Source organism: Hippoglossus stenolepis, chromosome 7 (assembly GCF_022539355.2).
Source record: "Hippoglossus stenolepis isolate QCI-W04-F060 chromosome 7, HSTE1.2, whole genome shotgun sequence".
Taxonomy (NCBI): Eukaryota; Metazoa; Chordata; class Actinopteri; order Pleuronectiformes; family Pleuronectidae; genus Hippoglossus; species Hippoglossus stenolepis.
In genome coordinates, this window is record NC_061489.1 from 27,401,856 (window position 1) to 27,424,193 (window position 22,338).

Below are 22,338 nucleotides of genomic sequence, written 5' to 3' on the forward strand. Positions count from 1 at the left end.
AGGTACTATTACCTTCACAATCCATACATTTTTAAGACCCGTCAATATTGTATTTAAAATATGTTAAGACCTAAAGATAATCGGTTTTGAGCTTGTAAAATGTCTCAAGAACCTGTGGAAACTTAAACCTGTATTAATCATGACCAGCCAGTCATCCATCCAAAACCCCAAGATATTAAGTATTTAGGACACATTTCTAAGAATGAAGAAGGTGGACTACAGAGTTTTTGGCCCACGTTGAAGATAAAAACAACCTGAGAATAAAGTCGAAATTTTGCTTGAGCAAAGTCATGAAAGTCGAAGTATGAAGTTGTAATTGTCGTGTATGTTATATGTTAGAGGACGAGTCTGTCTTCTGTGTCAAAACGTGGAGCATCTTGTTAAGTTCTACTTTAGTTTGAGTTTCACAAAGAACTAAATCCTTGATGGTTTGTTTCATCAGCATCAGGACGTTGAAAAGATTGTGTAGGAAAATGAGTCTGTAGTGAAGAGTCACACAGACTTGGAGGAAACGGTCTCTTTAGTAGAGGAAATGTTTGGTGGTGGTTTACTGAGATTATCTTTGGTCACATCTGTAACATGAGGTGTCACAGTGAGATTTGTTTAAACTCTATTGAGTCTTTATTCTCATAATATAACAACTGTATTGAAACACTCAGATGTTATTCGCATGGCCCATATTTACAAATCACAATTTTCTTCTTAGGACTTTTATTCCTAATCTCAAAAGGTTAGAATTTTTTAACCCAAAATTAACATGAATGTTTCAGTAACTCTGCACTTGGTTAGTAAGGGTTGCCACATAAACACCGTTGTGATCATATAGTGATGTTAGCATGTGATTTGTGATCATATTGTGATGATAGCATGTGGTTAGTGATCATATTGTGATGATAGCATGTGGTTAGTGATCATATTGTGATGTTAGCATGTGATTTGTGATCATATTGTGATGTTAGCATGTGATTTGTGATCACACAGTGATGTTAGCATATGATTTGTGATCATATAGTGATGTTAGCATGTGATTTGTGATCATATAGTGATGTTAGCATGTGATTTGTGATCATATAGTGATGATAGCATATGGTTTGTGATCACACAGTGATGATAGCATGTGATTTGTGATCATATAGTGATGTTAGCATATGGTTTAGTGATCATATAGTGATGTTAGCGTGTGATTTGTGATCATATAGTGATGTTAGCATATGGTTTGTGAACATATAGTGATGTTAGCATGTAATTTGTGATCATATAGTGATGATAGCATGTGATTTGATATAATATTGTGATGATAGCATGTAATTTGTGATCATATTGTGATGATAGCATGTGATTTGTGATCATATTGTGATGTTAGCGTGTGATTTGTGATCATATTGTGATGTTAGCATGTGGTTTGTGATCATATAGTGATGTTAGCATATGGTTTGTGATCATATAGTGATGTTAGCATATGGTTTGTGATCATATTGTGATGATAGCATGTGATTTGTGATCATATAGTGATGTTAGCATGTGATTTGTGATCATATTGTGATGTTAGCATGTGGTTTGTGATCATATAGTGATGTTAGCATATGGTTTGTGATCACACAGTGATGATAGCATGTGATTTGTGATCATATAGTGATGATAGCATGTGGTTAGTGATCATATTGTGATGTTAGCATATGGTTTGTGATCATATAGTGATGTTAGCATATGGTTTGTGATCATATAGTGATGATAGCATGTGGTTAGTGATCATATTGTGATGTTAGCATATGATTTGTGATCATATAGTGATGTTAGCATATGGTTTGTGATCATATAGTGATGATAGCATGTGATTTGATATAATATTGTGATGATAGCATGTAATTTGTGATCATATTGTGATGATAGCATGTGATTTGTGATCATATTGTGATGTTAGCGTGTGATTTGTGATCATATTGTGATGTTAGCATGTGATTTGTGATCATATAGTGATGTTAGCATGTGATTTGTGATCATATAGTGATGTTAGCATGTGGTTTGTGATCATATTGTGATGTTAGCATGTGGTTTGTGATCATATAGTGATGTTAGCATGTGATTTGTGATCATATAGTGATGTTAGCATGTGGTTTGTGATCACACAGTGATGTTAGCATGTGATTTGTGCCTGCAGCTGTCAGTGTGATGCTGTATTCCTTCAGTATCTGACCTCCAGCCCGAGCACCGCCTGTGTCCGCTGTTCACTCACCGCCATCAGGGTGCTGTTCCGGCTCTGCTCCGCCGCCGTCCCTCCGCTCTCCGCGAGCTCCGCGCTGCCTCCTCCTCCGCCGCCTCCCGGCGCCCTCTGGCCGGCCTGGTCCCCGCTGGGCTGGGGCTGCCGGTGCTTGTTGGACCTCTTGGCCTTGGCCTGCAGGCAGCGCTGGTGCAGGGCGAAGGTCTGCTGTCTGTCCAGCTCCAGCCGCTCCAGCGTCGCGTTCTCGTAGCGGCTCTCGCAGCTGTTGTGATGCTGCCGGAAGAGCTCGATCCTCCGGCGGAGCCTCTCCATCACCGCGCTGTGTCGCGGTGTAACAAAATCCGCCATCATCAATACAGACTTGTAGTAAACTCCGGCTCAGGTTTCGTCCATAAAAAGCTGAAATTGGCTCTTTTCACCGTGGGCGTCTATACACCCCCCCTCGCCCTCTACAAAGACTCCTGTGCTGGCTCCATGGAGGCGACCTTTGTCTCGCTAATGGCTTCGGTCACAGCGGCACTCACTGCCGGGGAGGAAGACGAAGGTTTTTGGGTGCAACACCATTCAGCCTCCTGGTTAATCTCAGTTAAAGCCAGTGAAAACTACGGAGCTCATCGGTGCAGCAGCTCGTTAAAGTGTCTGTGACCCGGAGCTGCTGGCGTCCTGCTGCGGACTTTACCCCCGAACCTACCCCGCACCTTCCCGTGGTCATCCCCGAGCTACGAGCACCACTTCAAATCATCCACATCGAAATGTGCCGAGAGGAAGCGGCGTCGCCACCGACCTGCGTCCCGTCGGGCTCGCTCCACTTAGCACATTCCTCCACACAAATCAAAGTTGAAGCGTCGAAAATTCCTTTAAAATGACGAGCGGCCGCTTCTACCTGCTGGCTCCGGAGCTAGCGGACATTAGCTGCTGCTCTGCCCGCAGGTAGGGCTCGGTGGACGGCTTCGGTCTGTGGAAGCATCGCTGCGACTCTACAACTTGGCTCAAACTTTATTTAACTCGAGTATTCCGCTGGGCTGTGTGTAGCCAGCAGCAGCTAACATGCTAACATCCACTAAGTTGGCAGCGGGTCCTTCGATAGCAAACACATCCTGTCCCCTCCCGGTCGGAGGTTCGCCCCGCGCCCCCCACGAGCCGCCGCGTCCACAGTGAAACGTAGTAATGTTTGAAATCCACTTACTGTGCAGCGAGGCTGTTCCTACAGCATCTGCCTAACAGCTGATCCTCCGTGTAGCCGCGAGCCGCTAGCTGCTAACGCTGTGTTCGGGGGGGCGCTAGCTCGACTAGCATCAGACATTTAAATGAAGCACCGTGCTCTGATCGCGTTTGTGCCGAGGTGAAGGATAAGCCTCCCCGGGGCCGGGCTGTGCGCGGCGGCGAGGCGGCGGCTCCTCGGTCAGGAGCGGCTCCGAAGCGGCTAACTGTCCCTCTGCGCTGCTTCTATTGTTTTCCAGCGGACCTGCAGCTCCACGCCGCCATCTTGGAAACTTTCTTTTTTTTTTCCACCAGCGACAGGAGGAATGTCCCTGAGCCCGCCCCCCGATGACTGACAGCACGGGCAGCCAACAGGGAGCGGCCGCAGCGTTGACCGACAAACAGTAGACCAATCAGAGCCGAGAACCCGCCTTGACGTCATAAAGTAGCCCCGTTTGTATTTTTCCTTTAAAAGTGAGAAAACGGATTTATTTTTGTACAGAGTGATGACGTCACATTAAAGGTTAATTTACAACATTTTACAACTTTTACAAGAAACATCAATATTTATTTAGTTACATCATGTTTTCAGCGTGAGATACATTAAGAACTTTGTTTGGTTTTCAGCCTGTATTTGTTCATAATTTACTAAATTAAATTCACCATCAGCTGCTCTGGTTTAATTTGTACCTTTAGAGTAACTGATGATTACCAATAAAATATTCTGACGAAAACTTAAAAACCTGAATATTCTCAGTTCAATTCTGCGGTTAATCTTAATCTTCTTTTAAAAGTGGATTATTACCTGGGTAAAGCAGGTAACTGACCAGCTCTGATATATTTGTACCAGCTGGTGTTTTCACTTTCAAAGCATCAGGAAATAATTTTCCATCAGTGAATAAAATTATCTGGAGATCATGTAAAAGTCTCAGCGATATTCCCTGGAACAGTCGAAGTCCCCAAAATATGTTGAGTTCACTGACAAATATTTACATATCAAAACTTTTGCCAGTTAATCTACATCTGTCAAATTGATAATCTCAGACCCCAACTGTTGCAATTTACATATTTGTCTACGAACTTAACATATTTCATTACAAACCAAAAATATATAAATAAATAATTCTACAAATATAAACACTGCTCAAAAGCATGAAGGTAACACTTCCATCACACATCAAATCTTAAAGATCGATTCAAGTTGAACATCTTTACTGATGAACATTGTATAATTTGTTTAGAACAAAATGACGTAACAACGATCAATGGAAACTAAAACCCACTGCGGACGGGATTCAGAGGAGGAGCTGGACGACCTGTGCAGCCTGATGGAGCTGCAGGTAGCTCCTCATGCTGCCAGCAGTGAGGAGGAGCAGAACCCAGGACTAGAAGGAGTCAGGAAGGATCAGCAGAGAGCAGCTGTCTGTGGACACCACATTAGAAACATTCCCTGTTTGGGGCTCGTCTTGCTTCTGCCTCCATTTCACCTGTTGTTACTTTGATTTGCACCAAAGCAGAAACTGATTCACAACCACTGGTTCTTCTAATGGACACTTTGATCTCTGAAGATTAACTTTATACTGTGAACATTAAGGATTTCTATTTATACATGATTTTCATTACTTTCGTAACTAATCCTCATAACTTGTTTGTTTTGCATCATCATATACACAGCACTCTGAATATTACACTGATCTGTTTTTTCAGATAATTATCCATCTTACAAAATCAAAATGTCCCTGTTGAAGATCTTTCAGTCTGCACCTCGAGTCCTCATTTATTTCTGACCTCAGGTTTCTGTCTCAGTCGTGGAAATTGGATCATATTGTTCTGTAATGAACAAATTCTGTGAAAGACGGTAGATTTGAAAATCTGTCAACGAGTCCACTGATAAACTCAATGTGAAAATCATCTGGATCAGCATCACCTTCAAAGACAAACTGGGAAAAATAAAACACACAGAGCAGTTTCTCATTCAGTTTCCATTTTGGCCTTTTTATTCATCAAAACAAATGTTGACTTCACGTCCACACACGCACCAGGCTCCGTCATCACAGCATTTCTACCCCAGGCTGGACCTTCCTGTGCTGCGGCTGCACAGTGTGCTCATCAGAAACACGCTGGGCCGAACAAATAGTTTAAACACAAAGTCAACAAAACAATAAAAAGTTAATAGTTACAGAGTCACGTTAAGTCTCACCAGCAGATACAGTGTTCAGTCTATACAGTCTGTTAGCTATAGGCAGCCTCAGCTGGACACGACCAGAGAAAACAAAGAGTCGGACACAACAGGAAGAGGAAGAGGAGGGTGGCAGACGATGAATAGTGGCTGAAACATACGTTGATGATGGGAATGTAACGCTGCGTCAGATTCATCCTAAAACCGTTCACAGCACAGGGAGAAAAATGAGCGTGAAATCAACAGCTTACAGCGAAAACGTAACCACTGCAGCGTGTCGACCCACCGAGGAGGAGGAAGAACAGATGAAGGTCACCTGGACAGAGCAGGGACCTCCGGGTCATCTCAAGGCCCCAAACATGAATTAAGCAACAACCAGAAACACCTCAGACTTTTAAAGTAATTCCAGACTCGTCTTTAACCAATCAAATGTTTCAATAGATAAACAGAAGGAAGACCTGACGTGACGTTTAGTCGAGTGTAACTGACGAGACGGACACATCAACAGTCATGAGACTACACAAACGGACGTAGTTTTCTTTTCCACACTAACTGATTTTATATTTTAAAGATTTAAAAGTCTGTTGATCGACGCAGCGTCGTTCTGGCTCAGTCACACTGAGGAAATCTCATGTGATCTCATGTGCTGCTCTGGTTTTTCCTTCATCACAAACCTTCAGTTTAACAATGAACAGACAAGACCACAGTCCAGGAGTCTGAGCTCCTGCTGCAGCTTCACACACAACGTTCATGGAATAATTAGTGTTTTTTATGCTTTGAAAATGAATAGATTTGTCCTGATGGTGGCGCTAGAGGAAAGGTCAAGAGGTCAACACAACATTCAGTTTTTGACACGTAATAAATGTAATGTTGTAGTCAGCAGTCTTTAAGAGTTAAATAATGTAGAGTGGCTTTACTGAGCTGCACTGTTTTTGAGAAACGACGCTGAAGATAAAATGTTGGACGAACAAACAGGAGCCAAGTCTCAGACTCTGTCTTCAGGTGCAACTCGAAGCTTTTTCTCAGCGAGACGTCGAGGCCGTGTCTACAGCGTCCAGCAGGCGGCGGCAGAGGACAAAATCGAGAGGTAGAATCTTAAAGGTTTTTGCTAACTCCTGTGGACGCTGGCGATGATGGAAGAATTTGGTTCAAGTGGCGAAGGGCTGCTACTCGGGAGTATTTTCACTATGGATAAATCTGCCGTTTACTTTCGATAGTCGGAAACTGCTGGAATATCGTTACGTTAAAAAACATAACGAACACATTTAACAGCAGAAGAAACGTTTGTTAGAAGAAACAAAAAGGATTTGATGACTTTTAAGAACCTCAACTTGTTTCAACTCAACATCTTCATCTCACGTCTTCATCCACAGAAAGGTTAAGCTGAATGGACTTTAGACGGCTCAAAGTCATGTGATCACAGCCGCGCACGCGTCACCAAACAGACCATGTGACTGACAGGAGTTTTAGTTCAGATATTTTGTCTTGAATTTTTGGTGGTTAAAAGCGAACTTCACACTCAAGTGCCGTCTCTTTAACACAGGGCTAAACTCCGGAGGTTTGGGAACATGTCGTGCAGCAGGTGGACGGGTGAGAGGTTAAGCGCCTGAGGTTTTTTCCGTTAGTGCCTTTTTCTTTTCACATGGGGTTGATGAAAGAGGGACTGGGAGTTTGTCCATCTGCCGACATCAGTTTTCAGTCCAAACAAACATGACTGTGACTCAGTGATGATGTGAAAGAGTTTAAAGACAGCAGCTGAAACCGGTTTGATGCCAAACGGTAGTTTTACTGTGAAACCGTCGGTTGGATCTGTTTCACGATGATGCTGATGTGAAACAGATTCAGTTTTTCAACGACAGCAGTGAAACGTCTGCCGTCATTGTTTGGACTGAGATCTAAATGAAAATAATAAATAAAAGACGGAGTAGCGGGTTATAAGGTGCCTCTGCTGCCGCCGGTAGAACGCATGGCCAAGCTGACTCAACAGTTTCGACTGAAAACGACGCAGCGCGAGAACCGGTCTGACCAGATCCATCTGTGACCTGGACTCCAGGTGACGTGACACCCAACACCTGTGGCCTGGAACTGACAGTTTGTTCTAATCACAACACAAGCGCTTGACCTCTGACCTTCTCCGCTGCCATCAGGACAAACACACGCTAAAAACACTGAGGGACAAAACATCCACGAACGTCTGTGACAATAACACGAGAAGAAAAAATAGTTCATGTCAGCTGGAGTGTACTCATTTCATTTCAGGAGCCATTAGCATGCGACTGCTGCAGCTGATTGAAAAGTAATGAGTGGGATGCTAACAGGCTAATCTCCAGAGTCTTGGAAGAAGAAGTTGCAGTTATGAACGTTATCTGTGGACTTGTTAGCAGCCTGCTGGGATCAGCTGATTAGAGGGATGAGGGTCAGCTACGAAAAACTGTAGCCAAGGTTTCCATCACTACTGAGTAGCTCATGGGCTAATTAGCGAGAGCATTCAGGCTACGGCCCGGATCATGTGTTGACGTCTGCTGGTTGGTTAAAAGTCGGGACGTTAGCTGATAACATCTGTGTGTTGCTAAGAAGCTGCTGGACAGTGGTTAGAAAGTTAAAAGACAAGTTCTGGGGCTAATTAGCTGTAAGGTTAACATGCAGAGACTTCTGGTTGTTGGATAACCTGTTAGCCTGATTAGCACCCTGATAGATGATTGGCTAGTTATCTGCCTGTCAGCAGACTAATCTATTAACTGTATAGATTATGGATCAGGTGTATTGGTTCAGACTTCCTGTCGTTATATTCTGACTGGTGGATTTTCAGTGGGTTAGTTACTCCTAACCGCTAACAGCTTCATTATTAGACCAAACAGGACGACGGCGGTTCAGAACAGGTTGACGTCAGACCTGAGGTTAGACTGTTTAATTAGAGTCAGTTACCTACGTTAACTAAGGAGACTGATCAGCAAACTGTCAACAGGGTTTTAACAGGCTGTTCGGAGGGCGGGGCGTTTGCCAGCTCGTGGGTGGCGGCAGGCGGCGGCGACTCAGCAGATGGGAAGAGGAGATGTTGGCGTCGTGGGTTCGAGTCTGCTCAGGGGTTGTTAAGGAATGATGCAGGAAGTTTTAGTTAATCTTAGTTAATCTCCTTTAATCATACTAACTCAGTCCTGCTCATACTGGAATCATCATCAGGCGTCAGTTTCTTGATTAGTTTCCTGTCGGCTTCACTGCTTCCTCGGGATCCGTTCAGGCTTCATCACCTCGGAGCAGAGGAGGATGGGGGAGGGGTGTTTGAGGGGAGGCAGTAGGGGGAGGAGTCGAGGTCAGGGCTTTGGATTCAGAGATTTCAGTCTTTTCTGACCTTCTTGTTCCTGGGAGATCTCCGCAGAACATCGTCCTCTAACTTCTACACAGGAAACAAAGACGGTCACTTAATTTCTTAAAAGAAAAACTGAATCTCACCATCAATTCTCCCTTTAAAACTGGGTTTTATATGAACTCAAACTTATATGAAACAAAACTATAATTAGTTTTTATGTAGGGCTGCCGCAGAAGTCTGATTATAAAAGATCATATAACTGCTCGTTATATCGTCTCCTCACCTCATCTGCTGTGGGGTCCTCAGCATCATCATTCTCAGCTTCGTCATTCTCAGCTTCGTCTTCCTCTCCCGGACTTTCCTCTTTGTCGCTCTTGCCCTCTGCAGCTGAAAGAAGCAGAATCAGTCAGCTCCACAGAGAGGAACCGGGTCAAGAGTTCTGAAACCTCAGTGTCACACCAACCTGGACTGCTCTCCTCTGCCTCTTCAGCCTTCTCTTCCTGCTCCTCCTCTTCCTGCTCCTCCTCCTTCACATCAGGCTGAGGTTCGTCCGTCTTCTTGTATTCTGCTGGCGTCGCCGCACTCTTCTTCTGCAGAAGAAGCAGGAAATCAGTTCACTTTGACTTTACAAACCCAAATCTACAGGTCACAACGTTTAAACGTCACACACTCAACTCAAAGACAAACAGAGAAAAAGATTTTTATACTAAATGATCAAGAAGCAGAAATGTCAAATGTTTGTTGCATTTTCTTAAATGTCTCATTTCTTCTTCCTTTAACTTTGGAACGACGATATGTCATATTTTCTTATCACAATGTTCAACAACTACCTTGTTCATTCATCGTTTTTCCATTTCCTGAACTTGTGATAAACTCATTGTTTTTTTTTTGACTTAGTCACCTCAGAGCCCGCAGCATGGTAAACCAGCCACAGTAGTGTGTGTGTGTGTGTGTGTGTGTGTGTGTGTGTGTGTGTGTGTGTGTGTGTGTGTGTGTGTTACCTTGCCGGTGCAGCAGAAGATAACGATGAGGATGAGCGGTAAAGCCACAGTGAGGACGTAGACTACCCAGAGCCAGGGACGCTCCTCTGCAGCGTTCAACATCTGCGTTGCCAGACCAGGCTGTAAACACAAACCACACAATGAGTCAAACACACAAAAACATTATCACAGTGATGAGACAAAATCCACAGAACTCAGTCTTTTATCTGAACAACTACGACATGCGAGTGTGTTCACAGGATTGAAAACAGGTTCCGAAACCTTTTTTCCTACTGTTGAATATTGTAGATATTTATTATGAGATTTAAAATAGGTGAACTGTTCCTTTAAGGAATCCAGTTTTGATTGAGTTGTAGTAATGCGAGTGAGGAGCAGTGTCCCTGAACGCAGCATCAGTTACATCTGAACGCTCAGAGACGCTTCTTCCTCCGGAGGATTTCATCATCACTGAGGTTCAAAACTAATTTCTATCAATTAGTCAAAAGAAAATTGTAATTCTTTTAATATTTTGTCAAAAGAAAATTCAGTTTTATTTCTTAAGATAAATTGTATTATTTTTAATAACGTGTTTGTAAACGTCGTGATTTAAATTCAGTTTGAATTAAATTCAGTAACAGATCTTATGAATATGATCCTGTTGAATGTGAAACCCCTTCAGCCTGAACCTACATCAGCAGCGCCCTCTGCTGCCTTCTTCAGCCCCCAGCCATCGGTGGCCCAGCGCTCGGCTGTGTTGCGGTCGTTGGATATGAAGAAGTTGTCAAAGAAGATGTCGGAGGTCATGGACCAGAGCTCGAGTCCAACAGCGTTGAACGGACTCATCCTGAACGGGTGCAGGTCCTCAAAGAACTCAGGGTTGGCGACCTTCCTTGGCTTCCAGACGCCCTGAGAACATCAAGGGTCAGATGTCAGGAGCAGATCAACAACAAAGACTCTGGCTGGTGATCACAGAGAAACTTCTTTACAAAGTCGTAATGTGGATTCTCAGTTCAAACTGCGTCCAATGTGGGAGGGGTTTACAAACTCACCTGGTAGTTGGGGTTGTCGATCATTGGGGGCTTCCACTTGCCCTTGTAGCTGGGGTTATCGATCATCGGACGATTCCAGGCGCCACAGCCGGGGGCTGACTCGCAGACGGAGTTAGGGATCTGAGGAGCCTCCCATTCACCGTCCATGTCCACATCCCTGACGGACAGGAAACACACAGACTGTTAGCAGGTTGAACATGGAGAACAATGTCTGACTTCACCGTGGATGATCGCCAACATGCGAGTGCATCAACGTACCAGTCCTCAGGTTTGACGGCTTCAGGATCTCCGATGTACTCCGGCTCGTCGTCCAACCAGCCGTCTGGCTTCACTGCATCTTCATCTGGAATCTGAGCGGGAGCGTCCTCGTCCCTGCACACGATCAGAAAAACACACCCAGGATGTAGTCATGGTACGAACCAATAAGAGAAGTGATCTGTTAAATCAGCTGTTGGTCTTCATTTTAAATTATTGTCAAGTGATTATCTGAACAGTTAATTGGACAAAACATTTGAAAGAATAAACAACTTAAGAACATTTGATGTGAAACCATGAATTCAAATATGTGGTGCACGTGATGCCACACACAAAGTACGATAACCAACTTCACAATTCTACTAAATTAACAGCAGTGTTTCCACGGTAACCGAGGTCATGTACTGACCAGTCCTCGGGCTTGACCGCGTCTGGGTCCTGGATCTTGGGCCTCTCGTCCCAGTCCTCGGGTTTTTGGTCGTCCGGGTCCTCGATTTCGGCGAGAGGGTTCACAGGGGGGGTCACATCTGTCAGCAGGCTGCCGCTGTTCACAACCGTCTGATCGACCAGCACCTCGAAGGTGTTGTCAGGGTTCAACACTGAGGGAGGGGCCACAGGGAGCAGTTACACACCTGGACTGTCCTGTCAGTGTGTGTGTGTGTGTGTGTGTGTGTGTAAACATACCCAGTGTGTACAGGTGTGTCTTCTTGTCGGTATAGTACGTCCTCAGGTCAGAATCTGGTTTCTTAGCGTGTTTCTCTTCGTACTCTCCAGTTTTGGGGTTTTTGTGTCTGAAGATGAAGTGAAGTTTGTAATCTTCTCCACATTTGTCAGGTCCAAACATGATGGTGTACGGAGTTTTATCCACAAACTGGTCCTGGAGACACACAAACACACAGGAATCAGCTTCATTAAAAGGTTTAACGGTTGAAAGTTGAAGAGAAGACAAGCAGTGAAACCGTGTGTGTGTGTGTGTGTGTGTGTGTGTGTGTGTGTGTGTGTGTGTGTGAGACTGACCAGGTCGAGATCAGGAGTCTGAGTCAGCAGTTTGACGTAGGCGCCGCCACAATCAATCCCTGCCTGGAAGTTCACCTCGTACCTGAACAAAGAGAAACGGAGTCAGAAACACGACCCGGAGGAAACACGAGGGATCAACACAGAGCATGTTGTGTTCTTACTGGATGATGAGGGGCTGGGTATCGAAGGTGAAAGGTCGCAGCAGCTGGGCTGAGATGGCGTGATGTTTGGCTCTGGACTTCAGTACAAGACCTTTGTCCCCGGGCAGTTTACTATCCTTCATGTCCTCCACCGCCCATTTACCTGTTAAAACATCAACATCATTCACCTGTCAACAACAGAATCATTCAGCTGTCAATAGATACCATTTCCTGAATCAAGCTCATCAAGTGTGTAAGATACGCCCCCCTCACTACACACTGAATGTTGTGGACTCCAGATCCCACAATGCAACTGGAAAACTATGTACAACAGATGGTCGCTAACCGAGACGTATGTACCATCATGCATTGCTCTCACGCTGAACGAAAGAAAAATATGTGACAGACATGAGAGAGAAAACCAGAGCGTGAGAATATTTCAGTTAAAACTAAAAAGAATTGAGACAAAGTGAAAGAAATACAGACGTTCAGCTACAATTAAAAATCTTGATCACGCTTCAGAGAGTAGAAGATGAAAAAATCAGCTTGGATAGAATCAGAGATAAAATATGATAATGTAAGAAACAGAGAAACAAATAAGACTCGGACGTGATCTAATAAAAAAATGACAAAGACTTAATTCAAATAAAACAGAAGATGGAGAAAATAAACATTTTCTATTTTATCATGTGGGAAAAGCTGTTCAATACAACGTGTTTGTACTGTACAGTTCTTTACATAGAAGGAACCCTGCACCAGTGTGCACCCTGTTACTGCCATATACTCAATTCATTCTGTGGGAAACCCCGCAGGATCTACGTGATGCACATCCGTACGTCAGCGTACTATCTACATGTAGTAAATCTGAACCCACCATCATATTTTGCGATATCTTCATCGGTGTCTTCCTTCTTGGCTATGGACACAACCCAGCTGAAACAGACACACACACACACACTTCAGTGAGCAACACACCTGGAAGTCTCACACCTACAACCTGAGAAAATGTGGACAGAGACACTGTCTACACCTGTTTCTACACAAGTTCCCAGTTCCCTGGACAACATGGAGAAAAGAAGAAGATTTCAGCACAACTAGAACGTTTGTCTTCATTGCTGCATTGTGTAGATGTGTGCAGTATTATTTTCTGCGTGCTCATTTGTGTTGTCGCCAATAAAAATCTGATTATCCTTTATCAGTCCCATCAGAGAAATTTGCTGCGAGTTGTGAACGCAGACCGTCCGTCCTCGTTCCCACAAGTAGCGTCACTGTTGCTACAAACCCCTAACCCTAACCGGTTCAGTAGTTCCTGTGAAATCCAGTGAACTAACGCAGCTGAAAACATATCCTCCCTGGCGGAGGTAACTCAACAGCGGATTTAACTAATCATCAGCGACGAACACGTGCTCACCCGTCAAGTGTCCCTCGGTCAAAAGACTCCGCGAAGAAATGCTCCCCCATCGGCTCAGGAGCTTTGTAGGTCACCTAAACACAAAGAGGTGAGAGAAGGACTTAAAGCAGAGGAACTGTGTCATGTCTGGTTTCACGTTTTTCTCATGTTCACAGTAAATGTGACATCTGCTCTTATTTTCAGGTATTTAACCTCATATTCTTTGCTCAGTTAAATGTTTCTCTTTGTACCAACTTTCAGCTTAATAGCATTTCTAGAAATGTTATTAAAATTACAACTAAGTCAGGATTTCACTGAAGTCTGTGGTGGGGGGGGGTTTCCAGAATGAATGCAGGTCAGTGGATCAGCAGGTCAGTTTACTGCTCCACTATCAAAGCCACTTCCTGTTTCAGCTGGTTAATCAGTGACAGGCTGAGAAAATATTTGTAACCTCCTCATGCATTCAGTGAAAGTGTTTCCTCCCTGCAGAGACTCCGTTAGACACAGATCACTTTAAACAAAGTCAAACTCTTTGATTTACATGCAAAAATACTATGATACTGGTTTTTACAACAGGAGATAGATGAACAGGTAAGACAGGGAAACCTTTAATATTATGTAATATCATACATCATCGAACCTGCAGATACTACTTCTCAACCGTCCAATCGTATCGTCTTACCTTCGGTGCGGGAGGAGTTGTAGGAGCAGGTGGAGCTTCATCCTGAACGTCCCCCTCTAGCTCCTCCTCGTCAGCTCCGGCCAAACCCAGATCCAGCTCGTCCTCAACGTCTACGTCATCATCCAGAATGTCCTCGACCTGGTGCTCAGCCTGAGATACGGGGGCCAAACTGAGGCAGAGGAGGCCTGCCGCCAGAAGAACTAATAAGCCAATCCTGTGATCCATGGTCTGCAGAGAGGAAGAGAGGGGGAACTTTTACTGCATTTCATCCAAACACAGTATTTGGTTTGAATTAGTTATTTGATGATATAAAAACAGACTGCGACGTCATGATTGACAGCTGAGACTGACTGCTGATTGGTCGAGTGTGGACGGCTTCACCCTACGATCACTACTGCACAGACTGACTCCAGATGACATCACCACAAGATGGCAGCATTCGTATCTGGGATATTTAGGTTTAACTTTGTACCGCGAGAGGAAGTGGAGACTTGTCGTCATCTGTATTTACAGTCACTGGATCTTAGGTCGTTTCACAGTCACCAATATTTAGTGTAAATCTGTGTTTTGTTCTCAGAAGTTAATGAATGAACATTTTAATCTCTACAGATTTGTCTGACAACGATTGATTGATTGATTGACACACGCTCATGCCTGTGTCCCTGGCATCCACCACCATGGTGACCAAGCAGCACCCACAGGACTAGCAAACAGCTTAATGAGATTACGCCCCAGAGGATTACTGCAGCACCCCCCAACTCACACACAGCAGCGACAATTTACTCTGCACATAAACACTGAGGAGTCTCTGGATACTGCAGGTTACTTATTACACACGGGGGGGTTCAGATTTAGTGTACAGGTAAATTAAGAACGGAGTTTAACAGTACCAATGATTATGCGTTTGTTGATTCAGCCGCACAACAACATCTACATGTTCTTTTCTCCATTAAAACAAGGAGTCGTCAGTAGAAATGTGTCTGACATGGTTTAGTTTAATCATTTACCAGAGGAATAAAAATCTTCAGAAACAAATTTCATCGGCAACGATTGTTTTATATGAAATTTAAAATTCTTTGTCAGTTTTGTTGCTTTTCTTTGTCAAACATTAAAGAAAAGTGAATGCTGTCTTTTTTATTCTTTAATATAAAACCAGTATTTAAGTGACTGAGGAAATAACTGGCAGATTAATCAGTAGCTGCTCCATATTATCATAACTCCACTATTTAAACTAGAACTTAATTTTGCATCTCTAAAATTAACTCATGTAGATATTTAGCTTCTGAATCAGACTCGTTTCACTACGACAGGTCTGGTTTTAAATTCACAGCTCTGAAGGTTTGAGTAGCTGATGAGAATGATTCCTCTCCCCTGATTGGTTCAAACAAAGGACCTGATGCTTCAGTTCTTCTGTCTCACAGCAGACTGAAGCTAATCAGATTACCCCGCTGCAGGATTAGCATGCCAGGCTAACAGCAGTGCAGTTTATTGATGAGTGTGTAGCCGTTAGCTTAGCATCAAACCCATCCACCCGGCGCCCACATGGCGTTTAAAGGAATAATCTGCAGAGCCACGTGGGGACAAGACTAAAACAGCTGAAACATCCATTAATCGAAAAATCTAATACTTTGACAATCATTTGTCTATAGTTTCGATTAAATAATTTTTTTTATAAAAAGGCTGAGCATTTTGTTAAACAGACCCATTGTAATTTATCAATAGAAACGGGAGGAAACTGTTTGAGCTATTTCCAGTGGTTGATGAATCCACGTCTGAAGCTCTTGTGGCGAGTCCTCGGCTTTAGGGCTGTTATGAAATGAAAATTAATCTGTAGATTTGATCATTTTTACTTAAAATAACTAATTATTATATATCATTTTTGCTTTGAGGCAGAAATCAGATGTATTAACTGAATAAATTTAATCTAAATGACTTTAAAACCCTAGGGAGCTTCCATAGGGAACCTGACAGGCCTTTCTTACTGAGTGAAACCAGGAGAATTTAGTGTCACTCAGCCCGAGGCTGGAGGAAGTGGAGTCTGTTAATCTGCCTTCAGACCATCTGCTGCTTCTGATTCACTGTAGATAACCACACTGATTCGAGGCCGATGAGATCAGAGCTTCCTGAAGAACCACTCTGCTGCATCACCCCACATGGATTAAATACATTAACATGACGCCGCAGTTTCTTCATTTTACTATGAAACGGCTTTAACGTTTAAAAAAATACAAGTAAATATCGTCTAATTTCTTGTTTTGCCAAAGTCCATATTCACTTCATAATGTTTATATATGTAAACATACTACAGTGTTTATTCGGTAAGAGACTTGACTTCATTTTAAAATCTATTAACACGTTCAGACTTCACAGTGTGAACCTGAACATCAGGTGTGAAAGGTTCCTCAGAGCAGAAGAGGAGTTCTGGATCAAACTGAACCTGGTTCTGTTGCTTTGCAGAGAAAACACTTTGTTGGATTGTTTGGACCAATCACAGGAAGTAGAGATTAAATAGAAGAAGAAGAAGCAGCTGCAGTCTTCACCAGACGTTCGTTTGGTGCATTTGAGCTAGTGTGGAGTACTGTGGAGTACTGTAGAGTACTGTAGAGTACTGTAGAGTACTGCGTCTGAAGGTGCGGATTCTGCTCTAGTAATACCATCATGATGTTACGCCGTCTACAAACCAATCAGAGTCAAGTATAGGTAGACTCCGCCCACGTAGGTGATGACGACAGGACGTATGTCAGACTAAATTCTTTCGTCCCTAAATTACAAAGTGAAACCAGAACTAACAGATCAGATGAAACATGGAACAAACATGAAGCTTCAGACTTTCCGATCAGAAAACATCCTAAAAGATTTAAGAACTAATAAAACAGGTAAAATTTAAATTTTCAATAAACTACAATCGTCAACTTGGTTCGACTTCACTGACAGAAAGTTTGTTGAATTTAAAATAAATAAATTTATTTTTCCATTTAAAAAGAAAACACGTTTGTCTGTGACTGAGCAGCTTCACTCAAACTGTGGAATCAGCCTTTATCAGCCGGCGTCAGTTAACTGATCAGCGAGCAGACAGGACGAGCAGGTTACTATTTAAACTGAAACAAACAGTGAGGTCACGTCTTCCTGTGTGAAGAGAGAAATATAAACACAGACTCACTAACTGTTCCTTTACCTCTTCACTGTGAAGTAACGGTCGTCTGGTAAAAAGCAAACAAGCGGCTGGTTCATCATATAAAAGGTCAGGACTTAACTAGTCTGTTGTCGCTGTCAGAACTTCAGGTAGATTGAGAGAGAAGAAGCTTCTAAGTTAAATGCTCTGATAAATCAAACAGAGTGAGACGTCTTAGTGTTTTTCTTCATATATCAATACGTGAAGCTCACTTTATATTAAAAAAGAGGCTGATAAAAATAAATATGAACTTCTCTCCAGCCGAGTTATTTCACTGGGTCTGATCCAGAATATTTAAATGATAAATGAATTGAATAAATTCATTTTGCTGAGACCAGACTTCAACATTCACATTCATGTGACCACAGATCAGCAACTATGTGAGAATTATATCTAATTAGCAACAACAGCCTTAAGTCATTCGCTGAGCTGGTTCCTCTCAGAAAGACTGCACACGAACCAGCAGGTTGAACCGGCTGTGCTGCTGCCACACTTCACCTGAGACTGGATCTCAGCATCAGGGCACGATCAGCCGCCACCTGATGGGGGCGTGTTGAGCACACAGCTGCGCTACAAGCCGCTTTAATGTCTTTAATGCCTCGGACACATTGAGCAATCAAGAGAAAATTGATCTCACAGCCAGTTTCACACCAAAAGAAAGCTGGTGTTCAACCTGAAAGATCGAATGATCTCCAGGTAATTAGAGGCTTCTCCTTTCCAAACAAACACCTGATTCTCACTTCGGCCAACAAATTTAAGTCAGTGCACAATAAGAAGCAGACTCTAAAAGTGTCACAGGAAAACCAACAGAAAAACACTGATGAGAACTGAAAAGATGAATTGACCGGTAGAGTCGACTTCACTTGCTCTCATCTTTTCTAATGTAAAGATTTGCAGCTCGTCTCCATCTCATCCACAGTTTGATAACTTCTCACTGAGACCCTGTAAAGCTACAAACTGGATGAATCCTGGCTTCCGACCTCGATCAGGACGTCAAAGTGACTGAATGATGGAGTGAAGCAACATGCATCTGAGTCTGAGAACTAGTAACAGTAACAATAAGTAACTAAATTACCACAATTTAACCTGGAAAAAAAAACTACTAAATCTGAAAACTATCCTATATTAGGAACCTGTTTCCACACTTCATTGAACAATGATGTTTAAAACAAGCAGAGTATTATTATTATATAGGTTGAATTATGATTTACAGGCTAAAACTGGGGAAATTAATTTATTCTTAATGACTTAAATTAAGGTTTAACATAATTTTAGAATGCATTTCTCCGAAAATACTATCTTACGATTAACAAAATATTAAATGATTGAATCATCATAGACCTGCAGCTTTTCTGTTTCATATCTTTGAGTTTGATTTTTAGTTTTGAAGATGTATATTTTATAATAATTCAACACATTTTATAGATAGAAACATACAAACAGCTCCTGTGTGGATTGTATTTTATGATTCGAGCACAAGCTTCCATCTCAAACTACAATCATGATAATCATTGACTCATTCTCTCTTCTTTAGCAGATCTTAATTCTTTGTGTCATATAAGAAGGAATCAGACAGAAACCCAGGACTCTGGAGGACATTCATCACTAAAGGACATTTTTAATAATGAAAAGCTGCAGACCTGCTTACAGATAATTATTACTGACTTCCACTTGTATTTAATATAAATGATGTGATTCCAGAAGAGGCTGAAGCTGTAAAGATATAAACATCTGCCTCTTTGAGCCACAGCTGCAGAACCTGGTCAGTTTAATATCTGAGTGTTGAAACCAGTGGTTACCAGTGGTTCATGTTGAAACCAGTGGTTACCAGTGGTTCATGTTGAAACCAGTGGTTACCAGTGGTTCATGTTGAAACCAGTGGTTACCAGTGGTTCATGTGGAAACCAGTGGTTACCAGTGGTTCATGTTGAAAGCAGTGGTTACCAGTGGTTCATGTGGAAACCAGTGGTTACCAGTGGTTCATGTTGAAACCAGTGGTTACCAGTGGTTCATGTTGAAACCAGTGGTTACCAGTGGTTCCCCAGGTTACAGTGGTTCGTGTAACCAGTGACCAGGGTTGCCAGTGGTTACAGTGGTCATTGAAGTGTTAAGTGGTTCATGTGAACCAGGTTCAGTGGTTCATGTTACAGGGTTCGGTTGAACGAAACCAGTAGTTACCAGTGGTTCATGTGGAAACCAGTGGTCAGCAGCTGCAGCACTGGTGGAGTTAGCATGCTCCCCGAGCCTCCATCTCGAGGAGGTGATGAAGCAGCTCCGTCTTCACACCGAGGAGCTCGTTAATCTCTTTAAAGTGACAACAACCCCCAGCCGCTGCACACAGCTAGCTTAGCTCCGCCTAGCTTAGCTGCGATGCTATTACGAAACGACAGAAAGTGACGGCGCAGAGAGCCGAGCAGCTCCGCTCGTCCTCGGGACTCACAGGTCACCGTCTGCCCGGGAGACACGTGGAGCGTCTCATATTCAACCATTTCATTCATGACGTGTGATTAAAGGCCGGGGAAGCTAACAGGCTAGCTGCCTTCACCTGAGCTTAATTAGCCTCGGTTAGCCTCGGTTAGCCTCGGTTAGCTGCAGTTAGCTGCAGTTAGCTGCAGTTAGCCTCTCGCACACGGAGCTGAGCGTTAAACGCTGAACACGGATTTGATGAGAACAATCACAGTAAAGAGACAGAATGAAAGCACGCTTCCCAGAGGCCGCTGCCCTGCGCCTCGTCCCCGGGAAAACGGCACATTATTCGGCTAGTTTCACTCACCTCCGGCTCTCGGTGTGACCGCCTGCGAACTAACCAGCTCGATCACGTGGAAGGAAGAGAGCGCCGTCCCCTGCCGCTGATTGGTCAGCGTCTGACGTTTCCTGTCAACTGTCAGCAGCTGATTGGTCAGAGACAAATCTCAGCCCAAGCGGACAGAGCCCGCCCCCCTCCAACTGAACCTCGTGGACAGCGATGATTGGTCGATGCGTCGAGGGGGGTAGTGAGCGCTGATTGGCTGTAGTGAGGCTGATGAAAAGGAGTGAGAAGTGATTGGCTGTCTGAAAGATTGATGATCACACTCATTTGAATGTACTTTCACTTTAACAGGTTGAAGTACATTTACCCAAGTACATACAAATGTGTGTATTACATTTGAGTATTTCATGTTCTGTTATTCACCTCATTAAATTGCAGAGGATCATATTTTACTTTTCACTCTACTGCACCTACATAAGGACTTATAGTTACAGATTACCTTCAATGTTAGATTTTACAAACAAAACAAAATAGAATAAAATGGATTATTACAAGAATAAACTTGTAATAAGACTAATTTCACGTCTCTGTTTGTTAACAGCTCCACCAAATACAAATATTCTCTCTTACACGTCATTTAAAAGCCTTTTCCTGGCTGTAAGAAGCTGAACTCTCATATATCACTTTAATATTTAGGCACTTTTACTTTAACTTGAGAGTTTTATGGAGTATTGTAATATCCTGGTTTTAATTATTTCCTCAATATGTGATTACTTCATCCATTTTGTGGTGAAAAGTCTAGATAAGGTTTCACTGTTTTCACTTCCTGTCACCTCAGTGTTATCAAATTAAATTCAGCTTCCTGTCTAAGATGAAGATGACTTCATCCTTCACAGCGTCTTCATCAGTCTCTGACCTCCCACCTGACCCACCTGTTTCCACCTGAGTGAGCAGACACACCAAACTGTCATTTCAATTTCTGTCTTTATTAACAATTCACAGATCAGATAGAAGTTTGAGATCATTTAAATAGAGTTTATCTAAAGGATACAAAAGACAAACACAAGATTATAGCAATGCATTCCAGTGCATCTTACAAAGAAAAGAGGTTTTCCTGAAGCTCGGAGAAACTCAGTTCACTTCAAAGTTCTGCTCGGCCTGTTTTCCATCTGAGCCCCGAGGGGAGGAATGAATGAAGAGCGGCTGCGACAAGAGGCTGAATCTGAGTCTGAACAAAGTTTTCATGGAATAAAAAAATAAATCACTTCCTCAAATGAACCATTTTGTTCCTGCGAATAACTTCGGTGAGTTACAAGTGTAAATCATTATTATTTACCTCCAACACGTCAATGAGACTGAAACAGGAGGAAAAGATGTGAATCAGTGTTTCTGCAACGGACTGCAAAACTACAGTACAGGAGAGTACACCAGTGTACTGAAGAGCACAACAGAGTACTGTAGAGTACTACAGAGTACTGCATAATACAGTCAAGCACAATGAAGTACACCAGAGTACTGTAGAATCCATTAACGTACATTGGAGTACTGTGAAGTACAGTCGGGTACAGTACAGTAGAGAACATCAGAGTAGAGAGTAAAGTAGAGTAGAGGGCAGTACAGTAGAGAGTAGAGTAGAAAGGTACAGAGCAGTCGTCAGTGACATGGTCTGAGTTCAAATAAAAAGAGATTTTGTATCAAAGCGAATCATCGTCTGTCGTCGTCAGTAGTTTGAAGTCACATGGTTTGAGGGGCCGAGGATTCTGGGTAATCAGTTGCTACAGTCCGGGGCTGCTTCTGTTAAACTGTAAACTGTAAACCTGCTCTTCGTCTTTAAGGCAAATCGCTCACGATGGAGGGAAAAAGAAACCCGAGCAACTAGAGACGCACATCAACACACGGAAAGGTCGTTCACATGAGCGCGTCTACAGTTCTATGCATATATGCACATACGTGTTTACTGGGGGGGAGGGGCCTTTGACATTGGAAGCAGCAGTTTCATC

General features: G+C 43.1%; 2 protein-coding genes across 3 annotated transcripts in view; both read right to left on the minus strand.

Moving 5' to 3' along the window:
- Positions 1-3,739, minus strand: part of LOC118112250 (mastermind-like protein 1) — a 22,851-nt gene extending 19,112 nt beyond the window's left edge. The window contains exons 1-2 of one of the 2 annotated variants that reach the window (XM_035161409.2): positions 3,405-3,739; positions 2,234-2,537 (exon numbers count right to left, since the gene is read on the minus strand). In XM_035161409.2, coding sequence (XP_035017300.2) covers positions 2,234-2,530 — 297 coding nt within the window. In that variant the 5' untranslated portion in view covers positions 2,531-2,537; positions 3,405-3,739. Of the gene's footprint in view, positions 1-2,233 lie in introns of both variants that reach the window. The other variant, XM_047340566.1, reaches the window with a different exon arrangement.
- Positions 3,740-5,392: 1,653 nt separating this feature from the next.
- On the minus strand, positions 5,393-20,509 carry canx (calnexin). The gene is made up of 15 exons (XM_035161045.2): positions 20,363-20,509; positions 14,418-14,645; positions 13,757-13,830; positions 13,220-13,278; positions 12,367-12,508; positions 12,206-12,287; positions 11,873-12,065; positions 11,598-11,787; positions 11,192-11,305; positions 10,934-11,090; positions 10,575-10,790; positions 9,906-10,025; positions 9,368-9,494; positions 9,188-9,291; positions 5,393-8,991 (listed from the first exon to the last, which is right to left on the minus strand). The coding sequence occupies exons 2-15, from the start codon at positions 14,640-14,642 to the stop codon at positions 8,932-8,934; spliced, it is 1,863 nt and encodes a 620-aa protein (XP_035016936.1). The 5' UTR covers positions 14,643-14,645; positions 20,363-20,509; the 3' UTR covers positions 5,393-8,931.
- Between the last annotated feature and the right edge of the window lie 1,829 nt (positions 20,510-22,338).

Bases quoted from the DNA above. Each gene is read 5' to 3' on its own strand.
- canx (XM_035161045.2), bottom strand. From the start codon at position 14,642: ATGGATCACAGGATTGGCTTATTAGTTCTTCTGGCGGCAGGCCTCCTC. The intron at 13,279-13,756 runs GTGAGCACGTGT...TGTCTGTTTCAG, and splicing joins GACCGAGGGACACTTGACGG to CTGGGTTGTGTCCATAGCCA. The intron at 12,509-13,219 runs GTGGGTTCAGAT...ATGTTTTAACAG, and splicing joins AGATATCGCAAAATATGATG to GTAAATGGGCGGTGGAGGAC.